At 38.3% G+C, this 19,780-nt stretch overlaps 1 protein-coding gene across 3 annotated transcripts; it reads left to right on the top strand.

The window, feature by feature from the left end:
* The first annotated feature begins 237 nt into the window (after positions 1–237).
* On the top strand, positions 238–8,591 carry LOC124863161 (E3 ubiquitin/ISG15 ligase TRIM25-like). Of its 3 annotated transcripts, XM_047357443.1 has the most exons (3): positions 265–319; positions 899–4,408; positions 6,717–8,591. In XM_047357443.1, exon 3 carries the CDS (start codon positions 6,719–6,721, stop codon positions 7,877–7,879), a length of 1,161 nt encoding a protein of 386 aa, XP_047213399.1. In that variant the 5' UTR covers positions 265–319; positions 899–4,408; positions 6,717–6,718; the 3' UTR covers positions 7,880–8,591. The 3 variants fall into 3 exon arrangements, with proteins under 3 accessions (XP_047213392.1, XP_047213399.1, XP_047213384.1); XM_047357436.1 differs by lacking the exon at positions 899–4,408 and having other exon boundaries at positions 238–319; XM_047357428.1 differs by having other exon boundaries at positions 899–8,591.
* Positions 8,592–19,780: the final 11,189 nt, after the last annotated feature.

Here is a 19,780-nt window from a genome sequence, read left to right on the forward strand (position 1 = left end):
TTATAGTGGATGTTGACTTAATTGACTAAGTTGTTAATTTCATTGAAACAGACACTATATCAAAGCCGATAACCATAATCAATAGTTTACCAGCTGACAGTTTTCCCTAAATCCAGGTAAATTTATGCTATAATATGTCTTACAGCTGCTACTGATATATTCTTACATAACAAGAGTAAAACATGTGACCATATGGGAGGAGCACGTCTGCATCATTTTCAGAGAAATGAAACTAAATGTTGCTGTTGTTCTCTCCACTGATAAACACCAGTCAGTTTGTACTCAGATACAGAGGATCCTGACTTTACACCTGGAACAGGTTAAGTTTAACTTTTCGGTTTTATTTGTTTATGATTAGTTTAAGCATATATCATAAAACTGCATTTAGTGGAGTGCAATAAATAGGTTTAATCCCTAATTGAATACATTTTCATTGCAAGGTAAACAGTATGCTGCTTTGTCTGTGTTTATTGAAGGGATTTCCTTTTACTACACAGCACATCATTCATGTGTGCTCAATATGTGCACACATTCACCCATGTGAGCACATATTGAGCTTACTTTATGCAAATCAAAGTGAAAACTTTTATAAAGACCTGAAGGTCAATCTGCCTTTTAAATTGGTTTTAATTCTTAAAAGGCCAATCATTAGCTGTTTACGAGAGGTAGACACACTTATTTTAGTTGTCATAAAACACACATTTGTGTATGTGTGTGTGTGTGTGTGTGTGTGTTTTGTGTGTGTGTGTGTGTGTGTGTTTGAGTGTGACCCAGTTTTATTTGTCTCATGTCACATAGCAGAATACTGAAGACGTTGCTCTATTTTTAAGAACTGGTGGTTTCTAAGGACTTAATACTGATTCTGTGTTAATTTTCTGTATGAAACTATTTGTTGCAGTGATCATCCTAAGAATGACTCCAACTTAACTTGTAAGAACAGGCCTAGACTCGTTTGCAGCGTGGCATTTTACAGCTGACTGACTTCCTATTTTTGTGCTTCCGTCGAACACAAAACATTTGTTTTCACCAGTGGGTGACGGCAATGGTGTCAAGAGGTGTGGTTTATGAAGATGAACCCAAATGCAGACAGGAGGGCAGGAACTGCCCGGTGATTTACAAAATGTTCATGAAAAAAAAGGAAAAACCCACTGCATGGCACAAGGAGAATGAGACATGGATCATGGGTAAAAAACAATAGAGCAAAGAAGAAGAACCGGGCATGGAAACTGATCTGTAAAAGAACAGAGCAAAGAGAATGATCAAAATAGAGACAAAAGAAAATCAAAACCCAAACAACTCGAGATCGTGACAAAGAGGTCATGATTCCTACATTATCCACGATCACATTTACATTTTTCCGCATTTATTTAGTAATTTTTACAAGTAGTAAGAGGCAAAACAGCTATATTTGAAGTGATTTGTATGTGTTTATACAGAATTTTAATATTGAAAACTACTTTAAGACCTAGTTGGAAATAATCTGATCTGTGTACGTTGTACTTTTTTTGGCTGTTATCGCGATGCCACCGGGGTATAATTTATATATTTCATCTTAACTTAAAAAAAAACAAACTATTATTTTATTTAAGCTGAGTAAAAAGTGAAATCAGTGTTGGCCTGCGACCACACTTTAAGAATGGTACAAATTTGGTCTGCCAACACAGGCAGTTGATGCTGAAAAAAATGTTTTTGCTATTTTCTTTGGGTGAAAATCTGACTGTGGTGATTGCCCTCCTTGGTGAAATTCTTTAAGTGGTGCAAACAAGAAAAAAAAAACAAAATACTAGTATTTTATAAACCACACTTTTTACTTTTATTTTAATTTCATGTAAGGTTTCTTGTTCTTTTACATTTTTACGTTCGGCATTTTGGTCAGTGCTTGCTGTTTTCAACAGTGCTTTACCTACAAAGCTTACTTGGCTTGGTAAAAAGGTGCCACAAACATCCAGTGAGTTATTTGAAAGAAGACTTGCTTACACCCATTCATTAAACTTGGCTAAATAAAGTGTGTTTTTGAAGAAAGTGTGACCCATATCCCATTGTTGTTGCTGAGTGTAATGAAGGTCTACTTTACTATTATTGAGACACATTTAAATGTCAATTTGTTTGCATTAAATGAAATAATACTGAAGCATTTTTATTGCTGTTGTTTGTAGTTGTGCTCTGGCAGCTTCTTCTTGGCTATCGCTGTAGAAGGCCAGTCCTGTAAACAAACAAATGGATAACAAGTAGTGGTGTGTCCTTCTGTGTCGAGGCTTCGAAGCATGAGTTCAGTAATCCAGGGAGATTTTTATGAAGCTTGTATCGAGGCTTGTGTTCATGTAAGTGGTGACGTTCGAGTTCAATTCCCCTGTCACATTTTGTTGTCTTGGGATTGTATTGTGGGTGCCTAGCAATCTATTTGAGTGTTTGTTTTTTTGCTTTGGAATCAGCAAGAAAGAGGAGAGTATTGGAACTGACAGAAGGATGTTTATCCAAATGTATATATTAACCATAGCTTTTCTGCCTCCCTTGCTTCATCTGTGTCCTGTGAAAGCGTGATTTCTAAATCATTTTGAATACATGTTCCCTGGTGGTCTAGGGGTTAAGGTTCGGCGCTTTGCCCTCGGAATACAGCATTCCAAATCTATTTTGAAAAAGAAATTATTAATCTCAATGAGGCTTTATCTGATTAATTAAAAGGTCATTATTATAAGCAGGTTACAAAGTACGACCAGCAAATTCACGTCAAAACCTTCTCCCCTATCTCTCTACACGGTACCCTTTGATCCAGGCATTGTATTGCAAATAGAGACTAAGATTATATTGAGACCATATTCAGAATTTATTTATTGGCATCACAAACACCGTTGTTCTTTTTATTGTGATGGCCCCCTCCTGTCTACTAGGTATCTCTGTCTCATTTTCAATCAGGAAGCAGTTGGATGGCTTGGCTGCCTAATTGAATACACTGGGCTGGCTTTCAGCCAGTTACGACCCTGCTTGGTTTGGCTTCCAGATTAGACCTGGTTGCAGCGGGCAGCAGTGCTTGTGCACTCATTCCTCAGACTGGCTGTTGTTGATCCTCACATAGTTTTTTTTCTTAATAAATTATTTTTCTCATCGATCTGCTCTTCTGTTTCCCATTTTTGTCATAGCCTGTGAGCCGGGCGTGACATTATTTAATTTGAAGCTTCACAGCCCTGTCATTTTGATCACTCTGCCTGTTTTACATTTATTGTCCACTCGATGGCATAGTAGAGCAAATAAAGCATCATGGCGCTTCGGCTTATTAGTCGAAAGCTTCAGCTCTTCACGAGACATCATCTCGCTATCACTAATAACAAGTACTACTTTAATCTTGGAAATGAGTTGTTTAAGACTGATGTTTTAAAGTGTATTGTAGTAGTTGTTGTACAGGTGACTTACCTGTCTCTTCCTCTGCAGGGTGTTCAGGCTGAAAGATATCCCCCAGGGTCCTGATCACCTTTTAAAGGTTCTTGAAGAGAACATTTATGGATTGAGAAGCGGGGAAAGTAAACTTTGCACTTTAGGATTTAGCATCATAGATTTAAATCTGGAAATGGAAAAGTGTTTTTAGATATTTTAGTGAAAGATAATGTTTTTTTGAAGGTTTTGACATTTTAGCCATTTTGTAGATATTTGTTAGTGTAAATATGTTGTGTTTACTCTGTTTATAATTAGGTCTTGGAGAATGTAGTGGGCTATAAAAGGCAGCCAGTTAAGATCATTGTAAGCTGCTGCTGAGATCTTGTGTGACCTACTAAACAGGACTCTCTTCCTGTTTGTGTACCTGCTCAATGTGAGTGAATAAATACTTGGTTGGTCTGCACCTCATCTTTACCTCAAACCTGCTGCTTAATCCAGCTGCTAAAGGCCATTCTAACACCGAGAATAGAATAAAAGAAATTCTAGAAAACAATCAATCCAAAAACCCTATTTTCAACTAAATCAGACTTTTGTTTGTTTCATTCAAATAAAAAAAATAACAAAAAATGCTCTGCGTTTTCATAAAAAAAAATAAAAAAAATTTGTGGCCGACAATTACTTTTGACCTAATGATTCTGGCCCACAAAACAAAGAGTTTTGTCAGTGGCAATAAGTCAACACATATTATGTCCTGAGGAGCTGTAGCAGGAACCAAACACAGACAAGAAGATGGCAAACTCATGAAGGGTGATTTATTTATTTTTGCGGTACTAGTGGCCTTTATTTTTGTTATTTTCCCAAAGTAGGTAGACAGGAAGAGGGGTGGAGAGAGGGGGAAGACATGCAGCAGAGGTTTCTGGGGTCAGGACTGCATTGAGGACTAAGGCCTCTGTATCTGCGCCGCGCACTCTACCACAATGCCACACACCCCGCCCCACGAAGGGTGATTTATCAGGAAGAAAAGGCTGGAGACACAAAGGTAAAACAATGGAGGAAATAGGAGATAAAGGCTGACAGACAGAATACACCGAGAACCACAGAAGCATAGACACAGAAACTTGTAAGGCACGCAACCCAGAAACACAACCGATCAGGATTCCAAAGAAAAGGCAACAAAGAAACACGGAAACAGGAGTTACAGAAAAACATAAAGTAGAACATCAAGGAAAGATAAATAAAACAGAAATTTGCCTCAACAGAGAATAACTTCAACTAAAGATTGCAACCCAGAGCAAGTGACAAATAAAAATAAAAAATAAAAACACAAAACCACAGATCAAAAGATCATTACAAATTTGTGTAAATAGAAAGGAAAATAATACATGGTTTGCAAAATGTTTTACAAATAGAAATCTGAAATGTGTGGTTGGCATTTGTATTAAACCCCCTCCCTCTCTTGATTTAAAACTTTGTAGAACCACCTTTTGCTATATTTACAGTTGATATAATGGGGTATAAATGTATCAGCTTTGCATATCTGGACACAAAATTGTTTGCCCATTCTCCTGTCTGGCAGTGTAGCTCTCAGAATTGTTGTCTGAGTGCCAAAACTAAGCTCAACAGATGTGACAAGTGGAGCATTACAGCTTTCGCAATATTGTTCCTCTTGATATATATGTAAAAAAACTATTGCTTTGGGATTATTTCAAATGCAAAAGACATGGAAATGAAAAGGAAAAAAGAATAAAGACATGGACAGAGGTGGGGCAAAAAGTTAAAAGCGAGAGAAGATAAGAATAGAGGAGAGAAAAGAAGGATGAAGAGAATACATGATAACAGCATAGAAGTCTGCTTCTACACCTGCAGAAAGAGAGAGAGAACGCAGGAAAAAACACAAAACACCGGGACAAATGTTAAACGCATATTTAACAATAACAAATTACTGAAAAGTACACGGTACTAAATAATACAAGGTGTATTTAGTAGCAACCACACATCAATATAGAGTATTTCTGTGTATCTGCAAACACCTGAATCCAAACATCTGTAGGTGTATGTGTGAGCACACTTGTGTATATAAGGTCTCTCCATAAGAATATTCAATAGCAGGCATGAGGAGCCACAGACCTGCCCCCAAGGACCCCAGAGAGAGATTTTAGCCACAGAGATCCAAAGGTCCCCCAGAGCCCAGGAACCCAGGGACAACCTCCCCAACCACCCCAGAGAATAGAAGATTACAGCCCCGGAGTAACCACCTAGCAGCCACAGTGCAGAAGCCACAGGGAGCTGCAGCGAAGAGCCCACAGGCACTGTCGGCAGCCGGCTATGCTGGAGCAGATCCAGCAAAGGACCTAGATCTGACTCCCAAGGGCACACAACCCCCCAAGCAGAGGCTCGACAGAGCCAGGGGACCCATGCCCTGCCTAGCAGCCACCAGGAGTGAGCCGGCACACACCTGAGCACCCATCCCCAGACACCGAGAACCTACATGTCAAAGATGTCAAGAACTTTGCATTTCAAAACATGTCACATATTCTCAATTGGATCTTGGTCTGGACTTTGACTACACCATTTCATCACATCACTATGCTTTGATCTAAACACAAGCTCTGACATTATGGTTAGGGCCTTTGGTATATTGGAAGGTGAACTTCCACCCCAGTCTCAAGTCTCTTGGCTGCTTCTCTCAATGGTCTTTCTAATTCCCATTAAGCATGTTCAGACACCAGTGGTTTCCGCAAACAAATTTATTAAAAATCAACATGTAAAAACTGAAGAAAACACATAGACAAAACAACAATTATCTCTTAAGAAAAATTAAACACAAAACTCAATATTAAACGCTTGTACATGTATTAGAAAACAAACTAAAGATATAAGACATAAACATACCTCGTTGGATGTGTGCTACCAAAGGAATTAGGCTTGTTTCTTCATTTCAGATTCCTGTTGTCTTTAACTATAATCCCTTCGTACTTGATGCTAATCTTTCAGCATTGCATCTGTCTGACTTCTTCTGGTTGCTTTTCGCATACTTGAATTCAACGCCATCTGAAGGAGGTGTGTAATACTTTATGTAATAAAACAAAGCACAAGCCAAATGAACATGAAGCATAAAATAAAATGCGTGGCCCAGCAAAAAGCATAGTCATGCCTGAGTAGTTTTACATTAGCTTAACTATCATGCACTCCTTTGTGTTAGTCTCTCAAATGAAATCCAAGTAAATACATTGAGGTTTGTGGTTGTGGCATGGCACAAAGTGAAATAGTTGGTATGGATACTTTATGTAACATTCTGTAGTTTATGGTTTACTCAGTGGCTTAAACTGTAAAAATCTGCCCTTTAGGCATGGCCACATCCAGCGATTTCCTGTCTGAGAATCAGTTCTGCTGCTCCATTTGTCTGGACATCTTCACTGAGCCTGTTTCTACTCCATGTGGACACACCTTCTGCAAGACCTGTCTGGCTAGGCACTGGTCCGGGAAGCAAGAATGTCATTGTCCTTTGTGCAAAAAGAAGTTCAGCAAAGACCTCAAATTATCCGTCAACACCACTTTCAGGGAGGTTGTGGAGAATTTTAAGAAACATCACGTGACAGCTGACGCTACATCCTCAGTGAAACCTGGGGAGGTGTCATGTGACATTTGCCCAGCGAACAAGCTCAAAGCTTCAAAAACCTGCTTGGTGTGCTTAGCTTCTTTTTGTGACAAACATTTGGAGTCTCACCTGAGAGTGGCTGCCTTGCAAAGACACAAACTGTCAAATCCTGTTTCCAACCTGGAGGAGAGAATTTGCAGGGAACACAACCGGATTTTTGAGTTTCTCTGTTTGAATGATAACATTCATTTTTGTGCCCTGTGCACAGAACATACTGGTCATGACACAATTAATTTGAATGAAACACATGTACACCTACCTCACATCAAGAGGAGGAATGGGAATGTACAGAAAACTAATAAAAAGAATGAAAGGGTACAGAGTAAAAAGAAGGCTAAAGGTGAAAGAGCAGAGAATGTGAATACTCATCAAACGACAGCCCCACATCATTTGAATGGATATAACTGCATGTTTGATCATCTCGGTATCATCACAGGAAAAGCTATTTATGAGTTTCAAGTCCACAGAAGTGTTGGTTGTGATTTAGCAGCAGTTAGAGCGTCAACTTTAGGAACAATGACTTTCCCATCGAACTGGGATGGATGCTGCATTTTGAGATTTACGCTTAGGAGGAACACTAAGAAAATACTCCTGCTTGTAGATTATGATAATGGCCTTGTACTTTTCCTTGATCCAGATAATGACATCTGGATGTATCAACTTACAGGCCGTCCTTTCAATGAGCCAATTTTACTGTGCTTCATCCCCAGCCAACATAAACTTTTAAGCTGGGTGCAGAGCTTAAAAAGAAGAATTCAGAAGATACCAGGTCATGTAGATCCTTTCTGCTTTTGGCTTGGTTTTTTTGTGATTCTTTACATCTTAGGTTTGCTTTTAAGCTTGCCAAGTTAAACCAACTTTAGATGGGGATTTCCTGAGACTAGACATAAACAAGCTATATATGCAGTATGTCATCAGATCAATAACCTGAGTCATACATTTTGAAATACTTATATCATTTAAGGTTTGCATTTAATAAATTTTTTTCTTTTTCATGTATTTTATTTCTGTTCATTTTTGAGTACCTGTGTATGTTAAAGAAGTAATCTACAGTATATACACAGTTGAAGTAAAATACAAATCCCTCTTTTTATGGGGTTTTATGGGAGTGGTATGTACTATTGTACTGTATACATAAAATTCTGTTGGTTAAAAAACATCGGTCTTGAAAGTTTGTGCATTGTGTAACAAGATTATATGGCTTTTAATATAGTAAATATGTGCAATGTATTATGTTTCTGGGACTTTGCATTGCTGCTTATAATGGTGAATGACATGCATGCTCAGTATGAGGGATTCCTGCAAAGTCAACGCCAGTCACTGTCCACTGTCTCTACATGCTCATCCGGGAGGAGGGAATGCTGCAAGTCACTGACTGGATGCAATCTGCTGGGTTTCCTTAGACAGAAAAACTTTTTATCCCATTTGAATAAAAAGCTAACTCCGACTGCACTGTTCAATTGTAAGGATTAATTGGAGTGTATGGACCTGACTGTTGTGAAGTGCCTTGAGACAACATGTGTTGTGAATTGGCGCTATATAAATAAAACTGAATTGAATTGAATTGAATTGAGTTGATTTCATGTGTATGTCAGTATTGCACAAAAAGTACATCACAAAATTATGTCTTTTCTGTTAAACTAATCAATCACCCTAGACTTTCTCAGATTTGCACTTTCCTGACTTGTCCCATGTTTTATTAAGTCTTTTTGAAACTAGAAATGATACACATTTTACCGCTTTGTGCATTATATAATTTTACAACAAGGATCAGTCTCATTTTATTCATTTATCAATAAGTGTAACCTATTGTCAATCTGAATTTTTGAATATTTTACCTTCCCACTGAAGGATTTGTTTTGACCTGCCACAAAGACCATAATAAATAAAGGAAAACCATGCAGAGGAAAATTCCAACTTTGCAGCTTGCAAGGTCTTTGCACCTCCAGGTGACAAATTCACAATCACACATACCTACTGCAATCAAATTCAGAAATGTGTCAAGTCATTCATTGAATTAATCAATCTTCTGGCAAAACCACAGACCGATTTCTAAACTTATTTGCCTTTTTTGACAACTTCCAAACACGTTTTTCAAGCTCTGTGATGCACCTCTGAAGTATATTATGTGCCCCACAAGGGGAAAGAGGAACACAATTAAAATAGAGATGTCACAAAACAAACACAGTGTCTCAAAACATTTAAAAATAGAGATGTGACAACCTACATAAGGCAATTCAGGATGTGGTTGGTTAGACATTTACACCAATAATGGACAGACACCAAGTTCTAGAAGACATGCAAGCTGCTTGAATGCTCCACGTTTGGTAGTGCAGACCACTGAAGTAAAATGAATAGTTTTTGGTCTGAGTTCAAAGTAATTCTGCCACAGGGGAGACTAAAGTCTCTTGTAATTCTGGTAAAGGAAGCTGTATCTTATGCACAAAACATTAATAGACTCGTTGCCAGGAAGTGATGTCAAGCATGCTCTTCAGACAAAAGGCACACATTTTGTAGTTCATGTTGTGTTTTTTGATTCTTCTCGCAAGAACAAGAGCTTCAACTTTACACCAGCCATTTATTATAAGCTAAATATTGCTCTTGCTTGAAAAAAGAATTCTGAATATTAAACAGCGATTTTATTTTCAGGATTAAACATCTATCGTGTTTGGCCCATACAATAGTCCATGTTTCAACTCTGGCACCTTCTCTAATTTAATTTGACACCTCTGCAGGTCTGAGACAGATTTTTCAACAAAGACTGATCTGTCATGGTTGTCAGTAGTCAGCATTTGCTCCAAAAGGAGTTTTTAATTCTACTATGTGTTTTAGCTTTTACTTAATTACTGATATAACAAATGACTGAAACTAGGAGGAGCAAATCTGAATCATTTGCTGAGAAGTGAAAGTAAACATTGCAAACAAAAACTGATGAACACAAGTCCATTACACACAGACACAGGAACTCACTTTACAAAGCCTGAAAGGTGAGATAAAACTTTTTTTTATCAAAGGTAAATTTGATCCTTTATGATAAATTCAAAATTCAAACTATTGTTGGATATTTCGAAAAATAACCTTTGCTGGATGACTTTTTTGTTCTACTTTCAGTTTGGTTTTACAAGTCCTGAAGACTTGTTCCTCAAGAAACTCACCAAAAGTAGTATATTTCATTTGACTGTTGTGCAGACCTGGAGGTAAATAACCTGTTTAAAACTGTTTTATTTCTGACATATTAGTAGCTGTTTAGGGCTGCACGGTGGCGCAGTTAGTTGCACTGCTGGCTTGCAGCAAGAAAGTCCTGGGTTGGTCTTTCTGCATGGAGTTTGCAAGTTCTCCCCGTACATGCCTGGGTTCTTTCCGGGTACTCCGGCTTTCTCCCACAGTCCAAAAACATGACTGTTTATTGGTTTCTTTAAATTGCCCTTAGGTGTGAATGAATGTGTGCATGATTGTTTGTCCTGTGTGTAAGGATTATGATTATTGATTAATTAATATTCATCAAGAATTATAATTTAAAATCATAATTTCAATTTTTTTTATTTCTTAACCAAAAATCATTACTTACGAATAGAAATCAGAGATGTCCTCTGGTGTTGTGATTATGGGCTCAAAGCTCTTTAATAATTACAAATTATTAACCAAAACCACCAACTGTCACTGTTTATTCAACCACTTCACTGAAGGTGCGGGAACTTCGACCTTGTTTTGACAGATAAATCACTCTTGCACGAAATAAACACAAACGCTTCTCTTAATTATATATATGAAGATTTATTGAAGCCAAATGATCCTGATATACCATTATTCTGGTCTAAAAACCTTCACCTAACTAACAAGCACCATTCTGCACAAAGGGAATAAAAATGACTACCTAACAATGACAATAAAAGAAAAATATATATGCGCATTTAGTGTCTATGAAGATCAAACCAGCAGTTTTATGGACAAAATGTGTAATTTGGGTTAAATAGAAAGAAATCCTCTTGTCGTGTTGATGTCTCAATTGCAGCGATCAGCTGATAAAACGGTGGAGCCACGCCCCTTTAGCCACAACCAGCTGATCGCTCCAAATCTTGACAAAGAGTCATAAACTCTGAGGCGGGAACTCAGTGGAAAATCTCCAGCAATAAAACTGGAACAAAGAGTGGTCGGGTGAGGCCCAGTTGCTTTGAATGAAAAACTTTTAAAATCCAACTTCTAAAAACATTAACTACACACAATTCAGCAGCAAATCAAAACACAGCTCAGCATATCATAATTCAATCATTATTGCAGGCAACAAGTTAATACCTGAGATTAACTACTGGTGATCCTACATCACCTTAACTGCCTCATCCTGCCCAGACCTCTAAATGCACCTATCCGGTTTAATATGAAAAGAATAAAATGATGTTGAGGTTGATTTCTGCTCTCTGATCGTGGAGGGATCAGGTCTGAAGAAAAGGAGGGGAGGGGGACCACGCGTCCGTGATCAAATTAAAGAAAAGAAACGGTAATTTCTCATCCGTCCAGGAGGGGAAAAGATTAACCTTTAGTCGACTGAATCTCCATAAAGCTTTTCAGCAGATGGAAGCATGAAGTGCTCCAAAATCTCCTGATAGCTAGCTGCATTGACCCTGCCCTTGATAAAACACAGTGGACCAACACCAGCAGCTGACACGGCACCCCAGACCATCACTGACTGTGGGTACTTGACACTGGACTTCTGGCATTTTGGCATTTCCTTCTCCCCAGTCTTCCTCCAGACTCTGGCACCTTGATTTCCGAATGACATGCAGAATTTGCTTTCATCCAAAAAAAGTACTTTGGACCACTGAGCAACAGTCCAGTGCTGCTTCTCTGTAGCCCAGGTCAGGCGCTTCTGCCGCTGTTTCTGGTTCAAAAGTGGCTTGACTTGGGGAATGCGGCACCTGTAGCCCATTTCCTGCACACGCCTGTGCACGGTGGCTCTGGATGTTTCTACTCCAGACTCAGTCCACTGCTTCCGCAGGTCCCCCAAGGTCTGGAATTGGCCCTTCTCCACAATCTTCCTCAGGGTCCGGTCACCTCTTCTCGTTGTGCAGCGTTTTCTGCCACACTTTTTCCTTCCCACAGACTTCCCACTGAGGTGCCTTGATACAGCACTCTGGGAACAGCCTATTCGTTCAGAAATTTCTTTCTGTGTCTTACCCTCTTGCTTGAGGGTGTCAATAGTGGCCTTCTGGACAGCAGTCAGGTCGGCAGTCTTACCCATGATTGGGGTTTTGAGTGATGAACCAGGCTGGGAGTTTTAAAGGCCTCAGGAATCTTTTGCAGGTGTTTAGAGTTAACTCGTTGATTCAGATGATTAGGTTCATAGCTCGTTTAGAGACCCTTTTAATGATATGCTAATTTTGTGAGATAGGAATTTTGGGTTTTCATGAGCTGTATGCCAAAATCATCCGTATTAAGACAATTAAAGACCTGAAATATTCAGTTAGTGTGCAATGAATCTAAAATATATGAATGTTAAATTTTCATCATGACATTATGGAAAATAATGAACTTTATCACAATATGCTAATTTTTTGAGAAGGACCTGTATAAGTTCAGTCCATTTACCATTACCATAATTAAACATGAATATCTAATCGCTATTCACTGAGTCCTAATGATATATACAAAAATAGGCATAACACATTTTTTGTTCCTTCTAAGACTTGGGAGGACTGTGAAGATAACATGTCAATATATAAAGATCCAACCTCCCCCCATTAAAAATATTTTAAGGACCTTCTTAGGGAGGCTAATCATCATCTTATTTTTTCTCACTTGTGTTTGTATTTAGATCATTTTAGTATTGATTTTTATTGCCACTATGCTCTTTCCATATTATGCTGTTCCCTTCTGTTTGAGTTTCTTAGTTATTCCCTGTGTTCTGTTCCCAGTTCCATTTTGGTTTTGACTCTTCTTTTAGTGTTGGTCTTTCTCCCCTTGGTTAAAAGCTCCTTTTGTGTTTTGCTTCAGTTTCCTATGTGTTTTCTGTTAATAAGTCGCCTTCGCTCTGCTCCCAAATCCCCACTCTCTCTCAGCTGTTCAACATTCCTCTGATTCAACTCACCTGGTTTCTATGTCACCTGGTTTCATTATTCCTCAGTATTAATGCTCCTTGGTTCTCATTGCTCTCCCCTTTTTTCTTTTGTTGCGTCCACCTTGTTTCCATACAGCCCGTCAGTCTGTTTTTGGTTCCTCTACTAACATCAATCATGACACAAACAAAAAGGATAGATTTTTGCATATCAGTTCTGGTGCAAAATATACTGTCATCTCATGTACAGTACAGACCAAAAGTTTGGACACTCCTTCTCATTCAAAGACTTTTCTTTATTTTCATGACTATGAATATCTTTGAAGGTTGACGTTTTTTGTATTAAAAACACTTTTCTTTTATTGGGCGGATGAAATATGCTATTTTGTGAGATAGGAATTTTGGGTTTTCATGAGCTGTATGCCAAAATCATCCGTATTAAGACATTAAAGACCTGAAATATTCAGTTAGTGTGCATGAATCTAAAATATATGAATGTTAAATTTTCATCATTACATTATGGAAAATAATGAACTTTATCACAATATGCTAATATTTGAGAAGGACCTTAAATGGTGGTGGGACCATCAGTTGTGTTTGGCAGGAGGTGGATACAGTACACAGCTGATGTCTATTGAATAGACTGTTAGAATTTGTATTATGGCAAGAAAAAAGCAGCTATGTAAAGAACAACGAGTGGCCATCATTACTTTAAGAAATGAAGGTCAGTCAGTCCGAACAATTGGGAAAACTTTGAAAGTGTCCCCAAGTGCAGTCGCAAAAACCATCAAGCGCTACAAAGAAACTGGCTCACATGAGGACCGCCCCCGGAAGGGAAGACCAAGAGTCACCTCTGCTGCGGACGATAAGTTCATCCGAGTCACCAGCCTCAGAAATTGCAGGTTAACAGCAGCTCAGATTAGAGAACAGGTCAATGCCACACAGAGTTCTAGCAGCAGACACATCTCTAGAACAACTGTTAAGAGGAGACTGTGTGAATCAGGCCTTCATGGTAAAATAGCTGCTAGGAAACCACTGCTGAGGACAGGCAACAAGCAGAAGAGACTTGTTTGGGCTAAAGAACTCAAGGAATGGACATTAGACCAGTGGAAATCTGTCCTTTGGTCTGATGAGTCCAAGTTTGAGATCTTTGGTTCCAACCACCGTGTCTTTGTGTGGCGCAGAAGAGGTGAACGGATGGACTCTATATGCCTGGTTCCCACCGTGAAGCATGGAGGAGGAGGTGTGATGGTGTGGGGGTGCTTTGCTGGTGACACTGTTGGGGATTTATTCAAAATTGAAGACATACTGAACCAGCATGGCTACCGCAGCATCTTGCAGCGGCATGCTATTCCATCCGGTTTGTGTTTAGTTGGACCATCATTTATTTTTCAACAGGACAATGACTCCAAACACACCTCCAGGCTGTGTAAGGGCTATTTGACCAAGAAGGAGAGTGATGGGGTGCTGCGACAGATGACCTGGCCTCCACAGTCACCTGACCTGAACCCAATTGAGATGGTTTGGAGTGAGCTGGACCGCAGAGTGAAGGTAAAAGGGCCAACAAGTGCTAAGCATCTCTGGGAACTCTTTCAAGACTGTTGGAAAACCATTTCAGGTGACTACCTCTTGAAGCTCATCAACAGAATGCCAAGAGTGTGCGGAGCAGTAATCAAAGCAAAAGGTGGCTACTTTGAAGAACCTTTAATATAAGAAATATTTTCAGTTGTTTCACACTTTTTTGTTCAGTATATAATTCCACATGTGTTAATTCATAGTTTTGATGCCTTCAGTGTGAAGCTACGATATTCATAGTCATGAAAATAAAGAAAACTCTTTGAATGAGAAGGTGTGTCCAAACATTTGGTCTGTACTGTATGTTATTTTAAGTTATTTGCTTTTTATCCTTGGTTTTATAACTTTTTAATTTAATAAGATTCAGTGTAATATGGAGACCACAGACATTATACCCGTTTAGTACACATATTTGGTGTTCTTTTAAAACTTTTAGAAAATTATTATTTGTATGTTGTGTAAAGTGACTTCACACCATGAGTTACCTAGCTTGTGTATTAACTGATGGAACATAACATTAAATATTCTTCATTTAGATATGGCCAAATCCTGCTGTGGTTGCCTGTCTGAGGATCAGTTATGCTGCTCCATCTGTCTGGAAATCTTCAACAAGCCTGTTTCTATTCCATGTGGACACACTTTCTGAAAGGCATGTTTGACTTGGTGGAAATGGAAGCAAAAATGTCCACTGTGTAATGCAAAGTTCAATAAAGGGCTCATATTAGTTGTTAACATCACAATTAGGGAGATTGTGGATAACTTTAAGAAACAGCATGTGAAATCTGACATCATACCATCAATAAAACCTCGGAGGCAGTCAAGTAATCTCTGCCCATCGATCAAGTGAAGAGCAGCAAATATACGGTTGGTTGTCCCCAAACAGTCTAAGCATTTTAGCTGGACCAGAGGTTAAAAAGAGGAGTTCAGGGTCTATCAGAACTCTTATACAGCTTTTTTAATTGCATAGACCCAACTACCTATTGGATTTTTATATATCCTTTGTTATGGCGAAATTAAAGAAGAGCCAGATGTCAAACCTCTATGAGGTAATTTTCTCAGTTGAAGTAAAGTATAAATGGAGTTCTGGGGAGTAGTATGTACTATTATATTGTTTACAGAAAGTTCTGTGGGTTAGGAAGTATGTCTTATTTGTTATTACATTGTGTTACTGCTCAGGTTAAGATTTGTACTTCCTTACCTTCATGAGAACCACCTTATATTGAATAAGGGACATTATGCCTCTGCTGTAACAGCCCCCAAACTCTGGAACAACCTTCCATTTTTAATAAAGCTGCCCCCTTTGTTGAGGTATTTAAATCATTACTGAAAACACATTATTCCCCTTTGTTTTTTAATACAAATTATGTTTTTCCTTTAATGTAGTTTATCTTATAAGTCCAAGCTTTAATTATTTGCTTGATATTGCTTTGAGAGTAGAGAGTTAATGTACAGCACTTTGGTCACCCATGGTTGTTTTTTAAGCGAGCTTAAGAAATAAAGTTGATTGATTGATTGAAACAGGTATACCCTACAGTGATTGTCGAAAGCAGGCAGATAAAACTAATTATTTTCCATGATCGATATAAGTGTGTTGAAGAAAAAAACAATTACAATCAGTACAAATCCAAAGCAATACAACACAATAATTTAACTGTTGTCACTACTTCATCAGAAGACAGTTAAAGTTCACCTTGCTGGTATCATCAAGTTGGTAAGTCTGGATACTGGCAACAGGTGAATAGGTAAAGATAAGAATCAGGAGTTGACCGAACCAGCAATCTTCCAGATGAAGGAGTTGTCTTGAAAAGCTCCCAGGAGTTGATGGAGGTGAAAACCAAGGACTGATGTCGAGGGCTCCGAATGGCATTCAAAGAAATATACACCGAGAGGGGAGAAGGGAACCTCAGAAAAGGTAGAAGAACTCCCAGAAGTAGTCTAGGCATTAGCAGATCAGTGGGTGATTCTGGTGTGAGACCAAAAGGAGATAGGAAAGGGAAGGTCCCTCACTTTAATCTTATCCTTACAACTTTTTTGTTAATATAAATTAAAGTGTACCTTATTAATGGTGAAAAGAATAAACTTAAAAAATGTATTTATAAAATGAAAATTAATATTTATACTAATTTCCCAATTCTTATGTCAAACCTAAACAGATTAAAACACAAAACAGTGATGAATATCTCAAAAAATTATAATAGCTGATAGAATTGATTATAACATGAGGGCAAAAAACATCTCAAAATATCAAAATTGATTATATTCACAAGGAGCGGACTGATGGATTGATGACCTCTTCTAAGTCAGTCATCTTTCTCAAAGCAGAGAAGATCAGGTTTGTTGTTATATTAGATCACAATATATCTTCTTTGAAGGACAGATCATTTTCATGCACCCTGGTGCCCAACCCCTCCTCCCTCACATACAGCATTACGCAGCAGTGGGGTCTTGGGATGTGGGATTATAGACCTTGTGGGCTATACACTGTCAGTATAAGTTTTCACTTTTGTTATTTCTTGTGTTATTTTTCCTGTGCATTTTGTTTTTTTGCTTAAATTAGTATTAGGCTTTTCCCCTTTTTTAGTTTCTAGTTCATTTTGTGTTTTGATTCAGCTCCTTCTATTTTCTCTGTATTAGTAAGTCTCCTTCCCTCTATTTCTCTGCTCGGTACTCTCCCTCAGCTGTTTAGCATTCTCCTGATTAAACTCACCTGGCTTCCATGTCACTAATCATAGTATTTAAACTGCTTGGTTGCATTTTCCCCTGCTGGTTCTTTGTATCCTGCCTGGTGTCTTGTCCCGTTCTCCTTGTGTCTTACCAGTAATGTTGTGTTTTATTATCCTTAAATCTGCTCCCAAACCTCTGCTACAACCTCGCAGAACATAACATGTTGGTATTTGTTCAAGATAGAAATTTTAACATTTTGAGAATAAAGCCAACAATTCACATCAAACCCATTAATGTTTCAAACTCTCAAATGAGTACTACAAAAACACAGTCAATAGTATCCAAATCAAATTTTAATTTGAGGATTTCATTTGTGGGTTAAACCTAAAGTATTTAAAACTGCACTGCATTCATTTTATGGATGTGTGGAACAGAAATATATCGTTTCAGGTTTGATGTCTTTAGTTGGTTCGACCAATAATGTAGTCTAAGATCCCTCAGCAGATGCAGTTGTTGAGTGTGTGTGATCCTCAGTCTGTAAAGACTATGAAAGTCATGTATAGGTACACTTCAAAAATTAGAATATCATGAAAAAGTTTAATATTTTTTGTCAGTCATTTCAGAGTGAAACTCATGTAGATTCATTACACATATAGTTAGATATTTCAAGCCTTTATTTCTTGTAATTTTGATGATTTAATTATTTGACATGTTTGTCTCTTAATAATATTTTTTGTACAACCCTTTGGTCAGCCTTGGTGTCGTTTTTAAAGCGCTTTATATATAAAGTGGTAAGGTTATCACAAAACGGATCACAGAGATCTTGACAGAGGCAGAGCTGTTAGCTGATGTGTTGGCCACAGTCTGGTCCCCAAGTTTCCAAATTCAGGAAATCTTGCTGTCTTGCAGGAAATAGGTTTTCTTTTCTTCCATTACGACCTGGCTGTGTGGGGTCAGGGAAAGATGTCAGAGGGTCTCTTCCCCAAAGCTGGAGGGACTGATTAGCCTCCCTAAGATGGTCCTTCAAATATTTTTAAGGGGGGTTGGATATTTATATATTGACATATTATCTGCACAGTCCTCACAGCAGATATAGTATCATAATTTAAATATTGTGGACAAACTGGAGTAAGAAGTTATAAAAATAGGATGCTTGTGCAGAGGTTTGGGTGAAAACTAAGTCTGTTTTTTCAGCCTGATGGAGACTAATATACAGAATGTTAATGACAAAATAAGGCAGGCTGCAAGGTTCAGCTTATCACAACAAGACGAAGTCTGCATAAATTGCTAAATCCTAAAACCTGATCCCTGCGCAAAAGTACGGAAGAACATGGCAACAGTGAATTTTTCAAGAAAAGAACGTGTTATTGCCATTAAAGAAATGGTTAATGGGAAATGGAAGTTCTTCTTTTGTTTACTGTGCACAAATGTGGACAAGCATGAATTTGCATAAGTATGTGTTTTGCGATAGCATGTGTGCACATGCACCCAAGGGTCATGTGAACGCCCCGCTACCCATCAGGTAGGGGGCGTTAAATTTTTCTTCTCACATATCCTCATAAATCTTTTCATCTACCAATATCAGTTCAATAAAACATTTCATTAAATGTACTTTAGATCTTAAAAATTTATTTCAATTTTTGAAATAATATTCAGAAAAAAACAGAAGTAAGTTCAATCAATTGTAGTGAAGGTAAAAAAACACATCACATATAACATACAATATTAACATTGTGTATTTGATACACAGTCAAGCAAGCTATCACAGAAAAATATGTTATGAAATATGTTATGTACACATAAAAAAATAATGAACCTGACCAAATGGGAAAAATAACATAAAATTAAGAAATAATGTTCTAAGAAAATATTTATTAAGACAATGGTGATATTTCAGAGATGTTAAAAGTGACACTGAGACACTACAGTGACCTCTCTTTCATAGGACAAGCCTCTTTTGGGGTCCATGTTAAGGTACAAACTTCGGTTATTCCTATTATGTGACTTATAGATAAAGAATTTGGAAGAAAGTTGAGTTAAAAAAAAATCATCCCCCTTTTACAAGCTTTTAGGCGGTGGGCTGGGGTGGGTTTGCTTGTTGCCCCCCAGCTCAGCCGTCTCGTGTTGGGTTTTACTCCAGTGGATGAGAGGGTCGCATCCTTGCGCCTTCGGGTTGGGGACAGGTCTCTTTGTTGTTTCGGACAACAGGAGTACCCCCTGTTGGGGGTGCTGGATAGTGCCCCTCCCAGGGACTCCATTATTCTGCTGGGGGATTTCAACGCCCACGTGGGAAATGACTGTGACACCTGGAGAGGCGTGATAGGGAGGAATGGCCTCCCCGATCTGAATCCGAGTGGTGTTTTGTTATTGGACTTCTGTGCTAGTCATGGATTGTACATAATGAACACCATGTTCAACCATAAGGGTGTCCATCAGTGCACTTGGCACCAGGACACCCTAGGCAG

This window comes from Girardinichthys multiradiatus, chromosome 3 (genome assembly GCF_021462225.1).
Source record: "Girardinichthys multiradiatus isolate DD_20200921_A chromosome 3, DD_fGirMul_XY1, whole genome shotgun sequence".
Classification (NCBI taxonomy): Eukaryota; Metazoa; Chordata; class Actinopteri; order Cyprinodontiformes; family Goodeidae; genus Girardinichthys; species Girardinichthys multiradiatus.

What these genes read in the sequence shown, in the direction of transcription:
- LOC124863161 (XM_047357436.1), top strand. Translation starts at nt 6,719, where the DNA reads ATGGCCACATCCAGCGATTTCCTGTCTGAGAATCAGTTCTGCTGCTCC.